The sequence below is a fragment of the Macrobrachium nipponense genome, chromosome 1, assembly GCF_015104395.2.
Source record: "Macrobrachium nipponense isolate FS-2020 chromosome 1, ASM1510439v2, whole genome shotgun sequence".
In the NCBI taxonomy this organism is placed as follows: Eukaryota; Metazoa; Arthropoda; class Malacostraca; order Decapoda; family Palaemonidae; genus Macrobrachium; species Macrobrachium nipponense.
Window position 1 is genome coordinate 59,991,387 of NC_087200.1, and position 16,482 is coordinate 60,007,868.

The window sequence follows — 16,482 nt, forward strand, 5'->3', positions numbered from 1 at the left end:
TTCGAACTTCGGACCACCGGATTGGCAGCCGAGCTCGAAAACCACTCGTCCAGCGAGGAAACTAACCCCAAGTCAGGTAAGGTGTCAACTGCAAGTAACAATTCGGAAGACCAAGTACAGTCCAACCTCAAAAATTTGGCACTCCATGGTCCAGCAACATGCATGCTCCAGGACTTTTACGATCAAAAACTACCAGGTTTGTGCCAAACATTTCAATTTTGGTTTTTTTAAATTTCGGAAGTGAAACTTGCTCTGTAAATACACAAGGCTAACCAACCTTGTGACTTGTCTAAGAATTAGTTATTATTTTGTATAATTACCAACCATTTTCTACTGGTGCAAGATACTGGCATAAACAACAGCAAGTACTGATATAAACAATCAAGTTGATAAAGGGTCGTTTGTTGATGTCAGTTACTGTAACTGCCAATTTTCAATGGTGACCTCCATGCATAAAAATAAAATAAATCTTTATTCATCATTCACAGAAAATTTACAGTTGTAGCTATGGCTGATGAAACGAATAACATGCAGGCCACAAAACATTTTGGAAGAGGCAAAAGCAACATCCTATACTGGTGAAATCCCACCTTTCCTTCATTCAATTTACAGCATTTGTGAGTAAAGCAAGTTGCATTACTAAACCCAGCTTTGATAATAAAAAAAACTCTCCAAAACTAAAGGTCTCTCTCTCTCTCTCTCTCTCTCTCTCTCGATTCTGTCTCCTCTCCTCTCTCTCTCTCCTCTCTCTTCTCTCCCTCTCTCTTCTCTCGTCGTCTCTCTCTCTCTCTCTCTCTCTCTCTCTCTCTCTGATATTAGAATTCGACAGTGCACTTCAAAAGTCGTTTAAGCTCCAGAGTAGCAGAGATGTAAGCATTTCCAGGGGGAGATGCTTTTGGAAAGACTTTGTTTACATATGAGTTTTTTTGGGGGGTGATTTCCGCCATCCACGATTTTCTGTGGTCCACAAGGGTGCTGGTTTTAAGATGTCAGACTGCACTTAATGAGTCTGCCAACCCAAAGGCCTTGGGGACTATAAATAACCAACTATAAAATGCAACAATTTCCTCCCCTCTGATCCTTTCTATGAGTAGATCACTGACCTAAGCTTATCCAATGAGGAACCACTCCCGATTCTGTACATTCATTCTGAATTACATGGGTTAGGATGTCAATAAGGAACTTGTCTCCAAAACCATTAACCATGCTTCTGGGTTTGTATCATCTATCTCCAACATCTATCAGTGTATCTGTTTTGTCCTGCAGTAAATACTTTTATCATAAGTCTGGTTCCATTCCTTCCTTTATTGTATTTTCATATACAGATTCTAATCAACTTGTCTACAACTGGTATTTCAGATGCTTCTGGTAAAATGTATATATGGGAACACCACAGTGCACTAAGAGAGGCTGGAAAGACAGACTGAAGAAAGGAAGTGGGACTAGAGGTAAAGTAAAAGGTTGAAAAATGAGTGCAGCTGGGGCCAAAGGGACACTGCAAAATCCTTTTAGTAATATGCCTACAGCGCACCACATAAGGTGCACAGACAACCCTGCACCCTCCTATGGGGAATATACTGATTTCTACTTCAGAGGGTCTTAGAGCTTTTCCCTTTTTTATCTTTCTATGGACTCTCCTAACCACTTCATATGTAACATTCTCTCTTAGTCTACTGTCATTAATTCTAGAAATGTATCACATCAAAAATGGAAGCATGGCAAAAAAAAATTCATGATAGTGTGGCTGATGATAAGAATAGAATTCTGTTAAGCAGACGACTTACACTGAGGTGCCACTTACGACAGCATAAAATCTGGCTTACTGCCAGCCCATGTGGACTAATTTCATATGGCTAAATGAAAAAGGCTTAGGTGTACAGTTTTCCAAGCACAACATTACAACTTGCATTTACAAACTACTTTGTCCGTTTCAACCAGACAATAATGTAACATAAAAAAAATACAAAACAAATAAAGGATAAAGTTAATACTCACGCGCTGAAGTTTGGCTACTTTTCTGTGGTACATGTCAACTTCAATCTTTAATGCATTATTCTCCCTGGCTAAAATATCAGCTCGCTCCTGTAGATGACCTTCACTGCTGTCTGTTTGTCCAGAGACAATTCTTAAGATAAAAAAAAATAGAATTTAGGCCAATGAAAAAGATTAAATGACACAACTAATAGTAAAATAAACAAAACCAGCTTTAAAACTAGTAAGCATAATTGTTCCCACAATAAAACCTATTATTGGAGCAAAGAAATAAAAAACCAAATGAAGTATATATGCAAGTAAACTTCAACTTAAGACATAGTAATTGTTTCTTCAGTAACATTGCATCACATTTTTCAATCTCTTTGACTATAATCCCTACATCCTCAATCATACATAATCCTTACGTCCTCAATGATACAGTGGTCCCCACCCAATTGCAGGGGATGCTTACCAGACCCCCTGCGAATGTTTAGAGTCCACAAATAGTTGGAATCCCTATAAAAATGCTAAAAATGGCCTATTTTGGTAGGTAAAACTGAAAAAAAACTTACTAAAAATTTGTATACGTACCTGGTTTTCTTATTAGTTTGATCACAAAAAGTGCATTTTATGATGAAATTTATTTTTAAAAACCAGAGAATATTTCTCATACAAAAATACCACGAATAGGCGAATTTCCCGCGAATAATGGGTAGATATGGTCCAGAGAGAAATCCGCGAATCCGGAGAACGCAAATACGGGGGGGGAGGGGGGGCCTGTACATCCTCAGTGGTTATTTCCACAAACACTCTTAAACTTACAATAATGCCACCAACTCTTGCATCTTTCAGAGGTCTGTTTTCCATAATGAATGCATCCTCATAAAATTCATTTGGACTGCATTATGTATCTCTAAAACATTATCTTTTATTCTAAGATCAATGTGCTCATTAACCTTCTCTTGGCAGTTGCTTTCTTATAGCACAAACTCTTCCCCTGATGTACAGAACTTGTTCAGACTAACCCATTTAGAGGCAGCCAATGCTTATTGGTGGCATCGGTTAACAGCGTTCTGGTTTTATAGGGCTTGGCTCAAGACGTTCTTAACCAGATTTGCCATGGTTATAAGTGATTTTCGCTGCCAGTAAGCAGTTTATCAGTGTCAGTAAATGGTTTATTGGCATTGGTAAGCAGTTTATCAGCATCAGTAAAAGGGTTATTGGTGTCAGTAAGCAGTTTATCAGCATTGGTAAATTGGTTTATTGGCATCAGTAAGCAGTTTATCAGCATCGATAAATGGTTTACGTATTGGCACCAGTAAGCGGTTGATTGGCATCAGTAAGTAGTTGATTGGCATCGGTAAGTGGCTTATCGGCAGTGATAAGCAGTTTACTGGTGCTTATGATGTCGTAAATGACATTTATTACCATAATCATCAGCAATTTTTGGTTATCTGTGATTTTCGGTTAGCTGGGCTCTGCCAAGAATGGAACCCTGCCATTAATCGGTGGCTGCCTGTATTTTCAAAAGTTTCTTTTTCTACCTCTAATGCCTTCCACCACTATTTCCTTAATCCTTTACAAATACCTATGCAATATTTATTCCGTCATGAGACTATAAACCACATAACCTTTTTTTTTTCTTTTATTAAGGTATCATTTCCTCATTCCATCACTTATTCCCTCTTTCTACCCTCCTTAAACCCACAAGCATATGCGAGTTATTTTGGTCTACAAAAAGCACCACACAAAAATTCACTTATGAAGATAGACATAAATGAAGAAGGCTTTTGGATTATTATGCCAGTCGCCTTTTCTATATTGCTGCTCATACGTACTAAGAAGTTTGATTTTGTTTTGCTCTGAATCAGACGGAAAACTATGAGTTAAATAAAAAAAAACAGTAATTGGGATTTTCTTTAATACTACATACTCTGGTAGGGGTAGGTAGGGAAAACTATTCCTACAACAGAGAAAGCTTCAATGGTTAATTTATGACCAGTACTATGAGATTTAGCTTTCTCTTTAGCATTCTACTTTGATTGAGCAGGATATAGTTTAAAAGAACAGAAAAGCTGAGGGACAGTACCTTTCATGTACAGCGGACCCCCTACATTTGCATTGTCCAGATTCGAGGACTTCTCTATGGACCTTACATACCCATTAATCATGGGAAATTCACATATCCGCTGTATTTTTCCATGAGAAATATCCACAAATTACTGTATTTTCATGTCAATTTCATGATTAAAATGACAAACTTTTAATTAATTTGTATTTCTCATACCTAACAAACCTGAGGTCTTAACAATAGGATAATCTTCTAGAGCCAGATGGAAACCAGTTAAAACAATCAAAGATTGTAAAGCAAGGAATCTGTAGCATCTGGCAACTCATGCATATATGAGGGGGAAGCTGGTCACTGACCAGGGTTAGTACTTCATAATGGATCAGTCTTTCTTCCAACCCAGTACCTATATGACAGGGGCAGCTAGAGGTGGGCAGTAAGCGCTAAGACCTCAGGTTTGTTAGCTATGAAAAAAAAAATTGATTAAAAATTTGTCATTTGTTCATACACGGAAAAACACTTTGATCTTAACAATAGGATAGACTTATACTTGGAGGGAGGTACAGGTACCCTGAACCGGCTGGGGTTCAGCCCACCAGACCATTCTTCCTAGAAGACTGAGTTCTAAAGAAAGGAGTCCAAGCCCATGAGAGAATAGATAAATGAATATCTAAAGACTCAGCCAGCTGTGTTTAACACAATGAGATATGACCAAATTCATTACATTCGTGGAAGGAAGAAAACTCTGCCAGTTCAAGTAACAAACCATATATGCCACAGGGGTTTGTCACCACATCTCCCTCCCCTTGCTAGAGAGAGGAGTATGTGCTACTGAGAAGCAGATTTGTCTATTGTATAGGAACAAAACAAATAACTATAACCAGTATGGCTACCACACTCACATGTAACAGACCAGTGCCAGCATAGAACGTCTATGCTTCAACTTACCCATAGGAAGAAGAAATGAAAAAAAGAGATAGAAGGAAACCAGCCAACTCACTCATTATCTCTTCCATACAACCATCTTAGGTAAGATACAATCTGTCCCAGTAGGGGCACTGGATGAGCTACACAACTTGTTGGGCAACACCACCAAATCCAACGGAAAAGTGCCCAAAAACCTGTGGGCCGTGTCCTTTAGGTAAAAGGAAGTGAACATGGTTTATCTGAGCTAAGAACCAGCATTCAAAATCCTATGAACAGACAAGTTCTTCTTAAATGCCAGTGAGGAACTTACACCTCTGATGTCATGTGCTCTGGCATGCAAAGACTCACTGACAGAACTAACAGGCGAGGAATATGCCTGATTAATCACCTCACGTAGCCAGAATGAAATTGTTCTTGGTCACTTCCATTCTGGACCGGCCCATGCTAATAAAAAGTCTACGACACCAAGGCCTTAAGTGACGAGTCCGTTTTAGATAGCAGCACAGAGCTCTGAAGGGACAAAGCAGCAACTCCTGTGGATTGCTGTCCACAAACTCATTCAGTGAGGGAATAGAAAATGAGGGAAATCTGTAATCATGCACCGAGGGATTCTGAGTCTTAGGCATGAATTCCAGGACAAATTCGAAGGCCACAAACCCCAAACCCCTGGTGTGTTTCATGTCATAACTCAGGCCATGAAGCTCACCAACTCTTTTTGAAGAAGCCAATGCCAACAGGAAAACTGTCTTCAGAGTCAGGCAGCTGGACATCTGGCCCACAGCTTTGTGAGAAAAGCCTCTCACTCACAGGAGATACTTGAGCCTCCAGCTGTGAAGAGATAGGGACACTACCAAATGGTGAAACCTCTCCACTTCAGTTTGGCAAAGGACGTGACGCTAAGGGGAATTTCTCTCAGAACCTCTGACTGAAGAAACAGAAGGTCCAGGAACCACTCTGGCTGAGGCCACAGGGGTGCCATTAAGGTCTTTCTGAGATTTCGAGAGTTCATTACCCTGTTCAGAAACTGACGGTCAAGCAGAACAGAGGAAGGTGTACAGTTAGAGGTTGTCCCAAGGATGCTGTAGAGCATCCTCTGCCAGAGCAAGAGGATCCAGGACCACTGAAAAGTAGACCTCCAGCTTTCTGTTGAAGTGAGTGGCCAAAAGATCTAACACAGGTCTTTCCCAAAAGATGAAACAGCCTGTCCGCTATCTCTTGATGCAGAGACCATTCCATAGATAGGACTTGACTCCAAAGACTTAGCTTGTCCACTACCACATTCTTCTTGTCTGGAATGTACCTGGCCACGAGCTCCACTGAGTTGTCGATCACCGACTGGTGCATCTTGACTGTTAACATTCACATAGGCCACCACCGTGGTGTTGTCCGACATCAGAACAGCATAGTGACCCTCTACCCTATCTTAGAACTCCTGCAGACCCAGAAAAGCTGCTTTCAATTCCAAAATGTTGATATGAAGCAGCATGTCCTCTGCACTCCAGCACCCAAGGCCAGGAGATTCTCAAGATGAGCACCAAAACCACTGATGAAAGCATCTGAGAAAAGGAGGAAATCTGGGGGTGGTGAAAGTAGAGGGACTCCTACCGTAAGATTCTGGCCACCCAACCACCAATGAAGGTCTGTTCTCACCTCTTCTGACAGAGGTACCCGTTGCTGAGGGGAATCTCCCTGCCGGGGACCAGAACTCCTTCAGCCTCCACTGCAGAGAATGGCGGTGGAGGCAACCATGAGGGACCAGCTTCTCAAGAGAAGTCAAGATCCCGACAAAAGCTGCCACTGGTGAGCTGGTTGTTCGGCCTGTGACAGGAAGGAGTGTGCCACTGACCTGAACTTCTACAACCTTTGGTCAGATGGGAAAACCCTCGATGCTGCAGTATCTATAGACATACCCAAATAAAGGATCCTTTGGCTGGAAAGCATATTGGACTTCTCCAGGTTTACCACAATACAGACAGCCCCCCAGTTAACGGTAGGGATTCTGTTCCTGGGGGCCTGATGCTGACCGAAAATCACCTCTAAACAGAAATTCAAAATCTATGGGCGCCACAATCCACCTTACGATGCCTTAGTGTCACGGCCAGATATTTTGCCCTAATATGTAATAACCCTCTAATGAAAAATGAAAATTTTTTAATCAATTTGTATTTTTCATAACTAACAAACCTGAGGTCTTAACAGTTAAGGCCCACCTCGAACCACCCCTCTAACAGTCTAAACTGGGTTGGAAGAGTAACTGATAGGTCACAGGATGCCAGGGGCATTCTGGGAACTACAATACCCCATGACCTGGTACATATGCCAATAGTCCCTGGATCACACAAGTTTTTTTTATTGATTCTACCGGTTTCCAGCTTGGCGCTAGTATTATCCTAATTTTAAGACCTCAGGTTTGTTAGTTATGAAAAATACAAATTGATTAAAAATTTGTCATTTGTTCATATACGAAACAAACGTTCGGTCTTAACTTTAAGATAGACTTACTTATTGGTGGGAGGTAAGTCTCTATAACTGACTGGGAGTTTGCCACCTTTATCCATTTTTGAACAGATGGTCTATAACCTCTGAACCAACAATATATGAGAATCTATTGGTTTCCCTCTCTGGGTGTTTCATACAATGCCATAGCTTATTGCATTACCGAAGGTGGAGAACTATCTGTTCTCATAAGCAACTCCAGTCCCTGCACAAGGTTCTATTATCACCCCACTCTCTTCCTATTACTGAGAGGAGTGTGTTGCTACTGAAAAGTATCCTATGCTCTAGATTATCTTTACAGTATAGCTGTCTCCCTCACCTGTATCTAGTCCGTTCCAGCTCATGATGATACTTTAACTCTTGCTGCCCATAGGTAAAGGAGTAGCTAGAGCAAGTAGTAAAGAAGGAAGACTAGTCATCTCATTCATTCTACTTTCATACCTTTATCTTAGACTAGACACTAACTGACCCGCTAGGAGTACTGGATGAGCTATACAACTTGTTCAACAACCACCACTAGACCCAAGGAAAAAGTGTTCCAGGATCTGTGGGTAACATCTTTTAAATAAAAGAAATTGAAAGTTGTTTGGCATTGCCAAATACTAGCTTTCATAATCCTCTCCACAGACATTTTTTTCTTGAATGCCAAAGTAGCACTCAAGCCCCTGATGTCCTAACTATTTGGCCCTCTGTCTCCTGTCATGTACACATTCCTGATCATTTCTCTCAACCAAAACAATATTGTATTCCTGGAGACTTCCTTCTTGTTCTGTCCTGTACTTACAAAAAGCCTTCTGCATCCCGGCCTAAGATGCCACATTCTTTTTAAGTACGCTCGTAGTACTCTGACAGGGCATTAGCAGCTTTTCTTCAGGATCATTATCCACAAATTCTCCCAGAGAAGGTATCGAAAAGGAGTCAAATCTGCCATCCACTACTGATGGTTTAGAGTTTTGGCTACAAATTCTGGGATAAATTCAAAGACCATAGACTTCCAACCTCTCAAATGCTTCACCACATGTGACAGACCATGCAGCTCCCCCACCCTTTTGGTTGAGGCTAGAGCGAATAGGAAGACTGCTTTCAGGGTCAAGCTTCTATCTGTGGACTGTCGCAATGGCTCATATGGGGGTTTTGTAAGGCTGCTCAGTACCATGGTTAAATCCCAATCTGGGGCTTTTAGTTCCTTCGGGGAACAGGACTGCTCAAAACTCTTCATCAACATAGCCCTTTCCCATGAAGATGAAATGTCCACGCCATCCATCTGCAAAACCGAAGCTAGAGCAGCCCTGTATCCCTTTACAGCAGATACTGACATATGTCTTTCTGTTTTGAGATATATCATAAAGTCAGCTAACTGTTGAATAGTGGTTCTGAGTAGAGACAAGTTCCCTCTACGACACCAATCACAGTACATGGACAATTTTCCTTGGTACACAGCTGCCGATGACCTGATATTTCCTGCCATCTGTGTTGCTGCTTTCTGAGAAAAGCCTCTCGCTCGTAGGAGATACTTGACAGTCTCCACCTGAGAAGTGATAGGGACTGCACTGACTGATGGTACCTCTACACGTGTGGTTGACACAGTAGGTTGTTTCATGGAGGTAACTCTATCGGCACATCTATTAGCAGTTCTAACAGGTCTGGAAACCATTCTGCCTTCAGCCACAATGGGGCTACCAGAGTCATCTTGAGGTTCTGAGACCTTGTTGAGAACCTGATGGATTAGGCAAAAGGGAGGGAATGCATACACGTCCATATTGTCCCACGGGTATTGTAGCGCATCTTCTGCTACTGCCTCTGGGTCTGGGACTACTGAACAATACACTCAACTTTTTGTTGTACCTGGTTGAGAATAGGTCTATGATTGGCCTTTCCCACAAAATGAACATACTGTCCACTACTTCCTGATGCAAGGACCACTCTGTTCCTAGAATCTGGTCCCTGCGGCTCAATTTATCAGCAACTACGTTTCTTTTTCCAGGAATATATCTGGCCCTGATGTCTACTAAGTTCCCTACAGCCTACTGATGAAGTTGAACTGTCACCAGGTGTAACTGCCAAGATACTAGGCCTCCTTGCTTGATTACATAGGCTGCTACTGTGATGTTGTCCAACATCAATACCACTGATTGCCCCTTCACCCTCTCCCAGAATTCCTGTAGTGCTAGAAAGGCTGCTTTTAACTCCAGCACGTTTATATGGAGTTCTGTGTCCTTGTGAACCCACTTCCCCAAAATCATCAGCTCCTCCAACTGTGTGCCCCAACCTTCAAGTGATGCATCCGAGAACAGCAGGAGATCCGGAGAGGGTTGCTGAAGGGGAACTCTCACTGTCAGATTGTTGTCCTGCAACCACCACAGTAGGTCTTTCCTCACCTCTGTTGACAAGGGAATTTGCTCGTATGGGTGATTTACAGTTGGTGACCAAAACTCCTTCATCCTCCATTGTAATGATCAAAGGTGTAGTCTCCCATGTGGCACCAGCTTCTCCAAGGAACTTAGGATTCCCAGGACTACTTGCCACTGTTTTGCAGGCTGTGTTTGTTTTCCCAGAAAGGCATTCACCACTTGTTTGCAGTTCTCTACCCTCTGGTCTGTTGGGAACACTTTGGCTTTTACTATGTCTATAATCATACCCAGATACACCAGCCTCTGACTGGGATCCAACTTTGACTTCTGTTTTATCACAATGCCTAGGCTGTGACAAAACTGCAGAAGGGTATCTATGACCTGAAGTCATTTTTCTCTGGACTTTGCTATCACCAACCAGTCGTCTAGTTATCTTATTAGCCTGATTCCTGAGCATGCGCCCATGTCGACACAAGAGGGAATACCCTTGTAAAAACTTGGGGAGACGTTGTCAATCCGAAGCACAGGACTCTGAATTGGAAACTTTCTCTGCAAGACTGAAGCAGAGAAATTTCCTGGAAGACTGATGGATTGGGATCTGAAAGTATGCGTCCTTCAAGTCTATTGTCAGCAAAAAATTCTTGTCCCTGACTGCTGCTAGAACTGTCTTTGGGGTCTCCATCTTGAATGTGGTTTTCTTTATAAATACTAGATGAAATGTTGACAGAGCTGTAACTGTCCTCCAATCTCCATTAACTTTGGGGACAAGGAAAATACGGGTGTAAAACCCCCTTGACGGAAGTGATACTTTTTCTACAGCTCCCTTTTCCATCATCATCTTCACTTCCTCTTGCAGAATAAGAGATTTCTGAGATTCCTGAGCGTAGGAGAGGTGTGGTAATGGTTGTTCTGTCAGGGGTGGGGTCACGTTGAATGGAATCAGATATCCAACTCTGAGAACATCCACCACCCACTGCTCCGCTCCAAATTCCTGCCACCCTCCAATGGTGTGACCAAGTGGTGAGAGGCGTCCATCATTTCGAACCTCTCCCCCTGCCCCTAATACCCCTTCCTCTGTTGGGTCTATTATGAAAGGGCCGATGAGCTAACTTCTTCTTTGGGGAAGTGGGTCTTGTTGATATATTAGAGGTATTATGTCTCACTTGTCTCTTTTGAGGTAATTGTTGATGTTGCCTTACTTTTAGCCTGGCTTCCAGATGCTTTATTAACTGCATGCTGGACTAATCTATCATTAGTATCCATTCATCTTCTATCTATAGCAGTTTCTAGTATACCCTTTGGCAACGGCAATTGCAAATCAAGGATATCCTTATTCCGAACTGCTAATAGGGAATCCAAATCAATAGTGCAGCTTAATCTAGCCAATGCTCATCTCTCCTCATCAAAAGGATATTAGCCCATACAATGACACTCAAATTTGTCAAGTACACAATTGCTTTTGAACCAAATTGGAGTAATCTGAAAAACAGTCTCTCATCCATTAATTTCCTTGTTGATTCTGAGGATGTAATTTTTGCTACTGCTGTTGACCAAGGGTCTCACCAAGAAGCAGTCTGAAAGATAGAAGAAGCCGTTGCTTCCAATGTAGCAGCCTCCTGACAAGTCATCGACGGGCATTCCATCTTAACTTGATCCAAGGTTAATCAAGGTTTTAACCTTACCACATCTGGGTTGATTTGTCTTGATAGTAATGGAACTATAGGTGTCACATAATATTTCCTATGTCTCAGTAATGGTGGGGGAATGAACTTAAATTATCTATTTGATCTTAACGAATTATCCCTCTCAGCAATCCGTGCACTGACATGCTGTAAAACCGACTCCGCATGACTTGAGCAAGGTAATTCATATGACACCTTCGTATCCTTTTTTAGGCCTAATAGCATGTCGATTCCCGGAGGAAGTATACTGGCAGGTGTCTCTGGCCTCCTTGAAAGATTATTGAATTGGTGAATCAAGTTAACCACTTCCTCATACGAAGCCAGAAACTCCTGGTTTTCCCCTTCCTCCGATTCCAAAGTATTCTGTTCGGAGAAGTGCGTCATGGTTGTCCGACCCTACGACCGCGGCATCTTTGATCTCTTGACAGCCAACATTAGCTCGATTTTGAATAGCCATTAGGGGAACGTGACACCCTAACTGCTTCTATGCTCGCGGATCTAAAGTGAGGACTTGATCTATTGCTCCAAGATGATGGTTCTCTTGAAACCAAACTAATTTCCTCTTTATCTCCATTAATATTATGCAAGGTCATTGGGCTATCATCTCCAACGGCCGTCAGGAAAGTTGACCTTGATCTCCTATTGTCGAGGCGAACAGCGCCTTCCATCGGTGCATCAGAAGAGGTTACCAACTCTTTACTATTTGACCTTTAAATGGGAGCTTTTTCATCCTCCTTCTTATTTTAAAAGGTCTTACAGGAGAAACTGGTATACAATCTCCGTTCTTTGTCGAATGATGCCCACTCACGGTTGATTTCCCCAACGGCAGTGGAGTCTCTACTAGCCACTTTGTCCTCAGCGTTGACATCTCCGCTGCGGCCGCCATTCCAGTGGCCGTGAACACTTTCATCCGTTCGGACGTGTGTAAATGACAGTGGTCGTTATCATTAACCCTCTTACGCCGATTGGACGTATTAAACATCGAGTCAAAATATCTCCCGTATGCCGATTGGACGTATCATACGTCGGCTCAAAAAAGTTTTTTTTTAAATTCGCGGAAAAATACTTATAGGCCTACCAGCCGAAAACTTTTGAATCACGCGCCTTGGGGGATGCTGGGAGTTCACGGATCAAGGCGTTGTTTTGTTTACAATCGCTACGCAGGCGCGCAAGCGCGAATTTCTTTCTTATCGCACTAAAAAGTATCAGTGACACATCTCAAAAATTATTTCGTCACTTTGACATAATTTTTGCACCATTTTAAATTATCCTTTACATGAAGTATTATATATGAAAATGTGCGCAATTTCATGTAAAATACAACAAAAAAATACTCATGATTATAGCTTTTATCATTTTTGAAATATTTTCATATAAATAACAATAAGTGCAAAAATTTCAACCTTCGGTCAACTTTGACTCTACCGAAATGGTCGAGAAACGCAATTGTAAGCTAAAATTCTTATATTATAGTAATATTCAATCATTTGCCTTCATTTTGCAACAAATTGGATGTCTCTAGCACAATATTTCGATTTATGGTGAATTTATGAAAAAACTTTTTCCTCACGTTCGTGCGATAACTCTTATGATAAATTTTTTCGTGCGATTGTCCTAATGTTTGCACCCTTTTAAATTTGCCGTTACATAAAGTTTTATATATGGAAATGTGCGAAATTTCATGCACAATACAACAAAAAGCAACCCATGGTTGTAGCTTTTATCAGTTTCGAAATATTTTCATATAAATAACGTTAAGTGCAAAAATTCACCCCCCCAAAAAAACTTTTTCGGTCAACTTTGACTCTACCGAAATGGTCGAAAACGCAATTGTAAGCTAAAACTCTTATATTATAGTAATATTCAATCATTTACCTTCATTTTGCAACGACTTGGAAGTCTCTAGCACAATATTTTGATTTATGGTGAATTTATGAAAACAAATAAAAACATTTTCCTTACGTCCGCGCGGTAACTCTTCCGAAAAAATCATAATTTTTTTTGTGCGATTGTCGAAATGTTTGCACCATTTAAAATTAGCTGTTACATAAAGTTTTATATATGAAAATGTGCGCAATTTCATGTAGAATACAACTAAAAATGATTGAAGGTTGTAGCTTTTCTCTTTTTTTGAAATATTTACATATAAATCACGAAAAATAGTCAAAAAATCACGTTCGGTCAAATTTGACTCTACCGAAATAGTTGAAAAACGCAATTGTAAGCTAAAACTCTTACGGCCTAGTAATATTCCGTCATTTTTCTTCATTTTGAAACAAATTTGAAGTCTTTAAACAATATTGTGATATATGGTGAATTTTTGAAAAATATATTTACCTTCACTCCATGCGCCGATTCGCGGCCGCAAGTCTCCGAAATACGTACATCGCATTATCCTAATATTTGCTCCTTTTCATATTAGCCGTTTTATAGAGTTTCATATATCAAAATGTGCGCAAATTCATGAAAAATACAATAAAAAATAAGTGAAGGTTGTAGTTTTTTCCATCTCCAAAATATGTGCATATAAATAAATATATATATAAAAATTTCGACATTCGGTCAAATTTAACTCGTCCGAAATGATCGAAATCTGCAATTCTAATCTAAAACTCTTACAGTATCATAATATTAAATAATTTTCTTAATTTTGAAACAAATTGGAAGTCTCTAGAACAATATTTAGAATTACGGTGAATTTTTGAAGATAACATTTTTTTACGTCCGAGCGTTACGAATTCGTACATCATTTTGTGATAATATTTTTCCGGTGTTGCTTTTATTGTTTTACTATGTATTATATATCAAAATGATTGCAATTTAGTGTACAATACAACGAAAAAAGAAGTAACTCGTTAGTTTTGAACGTTTTTTGCACAGCGTGATTTGAATAAAATTATCTATGAATTTTTTTTCGCTACCATATCTCGCATTATTTACATATGATAATGATATTATTTTTAATTTCTGATGATTGCATACTAAACTTCAGGCAATGACAAAAAATGAGCCAAAAATGAACTCTTAATCTTTAAAACTAAAGCGCACTGTGATTTTTTGAAAAAATTATTTTTTCCGCTTCCGTGCTCACTCCAAACCGGCGCCGGCATACAGGAGAGGTTTTGATTTTTAGGGCTTCGGCGTAAGAGGGTTAACTTTACTAGCCACCTTCTTCACTTTGTTGCCTACAGGGATGTGGCAGTCCTGACTCAAAGATGAAGAAGAATTTAATCTTCTCATCTTGACCCGAGGATCAGTCACGAAGTCCATTATCCTCCAAAACTTGACTGGTACACGCAGTGATATCATCAAGTTTTGCGATGACGTTGAACTAGAGGAAGAAGACAAAGACGACGATTCCCGCCTTTTCTTTTTGTCTTTCTTATCTACATATTTTGTCTTCTAAAGCTCATAATTTCTTCATGACTGGGTGTACCAATGAGTCTGAAAGCGTATTTGTCCCCGGAGGCAACGAGGTAGTGAGAGAAGCAGTAGGCTGTGACATCATGGTGGCAGCCATGTCCGTGTGTGATGTCAGTTGTGACGCCACCATGCTTGAAGGGAGAGACTGAGTGGCTACTGCTGGTATCCCTGTGCGTGCTCCAAAACAAGGAACTCCACTCACTCCAGGGCATTTCCTTTGTCTCTTGCAAGATCCCGAAGAAAGTTCCCTTGGTGAAGCCAAATTCTCCATGTCTCAACATACACACACCTAGCAGATCACAACCACACTGAGATTACTCAGAGAAAGAAAAAAAAAAAAAAAAAAAAAAAATATGAATTAAATGGGCAAACTAAAACGGCTTTAAACAGATAGAAAGTAATCACGTCCTATCTTAAAGGTGGTAGAAAAGTAACTGATAGGTCACGGGACGCCAAGGGCATTCTGGGAACTACAATACCTGATACAGATGTCAATAGTCCCTGGATCACACAAGTTTTTTTTATTAATTCAACCGGTTTCCAGCTTGGCGCTAGTGTTATCCTAATGTTAAGATCGAAGGTTTGTTTCGTATAAGAACAATGTGGGATTTCACTTGCTTAATCATTTACTATGGTCTACATGGTAGTTCTACAAATTTTCAATGACATATTCGATGAACTTACTGGTAACTCTTGGTCTAGAGAGAGAGAGAGAGAGAGAGAGAGAGAGAGAGAGAGAGAGAGAGAGAGAGAGAGAGAGAGAGAGAGCTAACATTTCTTCCATCTCTTTATTTATCATATCTTCTAGTTAAATAAGTTAAAAAAGCAAATGAGAATGATAAAAGTACAGGTACTCTTCACTGAATGACGTACTCGTTTTACAACAATTCAAGAGTTACGACGGCAACATGACAAGAGGAAAAAACCCATAAAATGAAAATAAAAATATTAAAAATGGTGGCCAAGAGAAAGGCTATTCAGTGCCAATAATCTAGCCTAGCCTAGATTTTGAAAGCCTTGAAATCTATGGCTAAAACAAAAAATAAGGCTTTGATATACAGTGCTACCTCGACATACGAAAGGCTCAACTTACGAAAAATTTGAGTTACAAAAGCAAATACAAAGATTTTTTGGCTCTACATATGAAAATAGTACAGGATACAAAAGGTTGTGGCTGTAAAGTCCCGAGATTCGCCCGGACTACCGATAACAATTTTAAAACTCGCGCGCCGCCAACTGAGTAGACTCGCCACCATCCCCCTGCTCTCCCATTGGTTCCTGATGCTAGTCACCGCCATAAGATCCTGCTCTCATATTGGTCAGCATCTCACCCATCGTGCATCTATATAGCGGCGTGCTTCTTCAGCCACTCGGTAGCAGCATTGTTTGTATACGTACGCGGAATTCATTCGTTCTATACGATTTCGTTTATTTACGTAAATTCGTTAGTGATTTCGTTGTAGTACTACTTTATACTACATAACTTAATTACGCACAGTATATACATAGTAATGGGTCCCAAGAAAGTTGAAGTTCACGGAAAGAAGAGGATGCTTTCTTT

The 16,482-nt window shown here is 40.5% G+C and overlaps 1 protein-coding gene across 1 annotated transcript in view; it reads right to left on the reverse strand.

Annotated features, from left to right (window-relative positions):
• Nucleotides 1-16,482, reverse strand: part of LOC135219339 (uncharacterized) — a 353,665-nt gene that overhangs the window by 235,783 nt on the left and 101,400 nt on the right. The window contains 1 exon segment of the mRNA XM_064256015.1: nt 1,996-2,125. Within this exon segment, the coding sequence (XP_064112085.1) occupies nt 1,996-2,125 (130 nt within the window).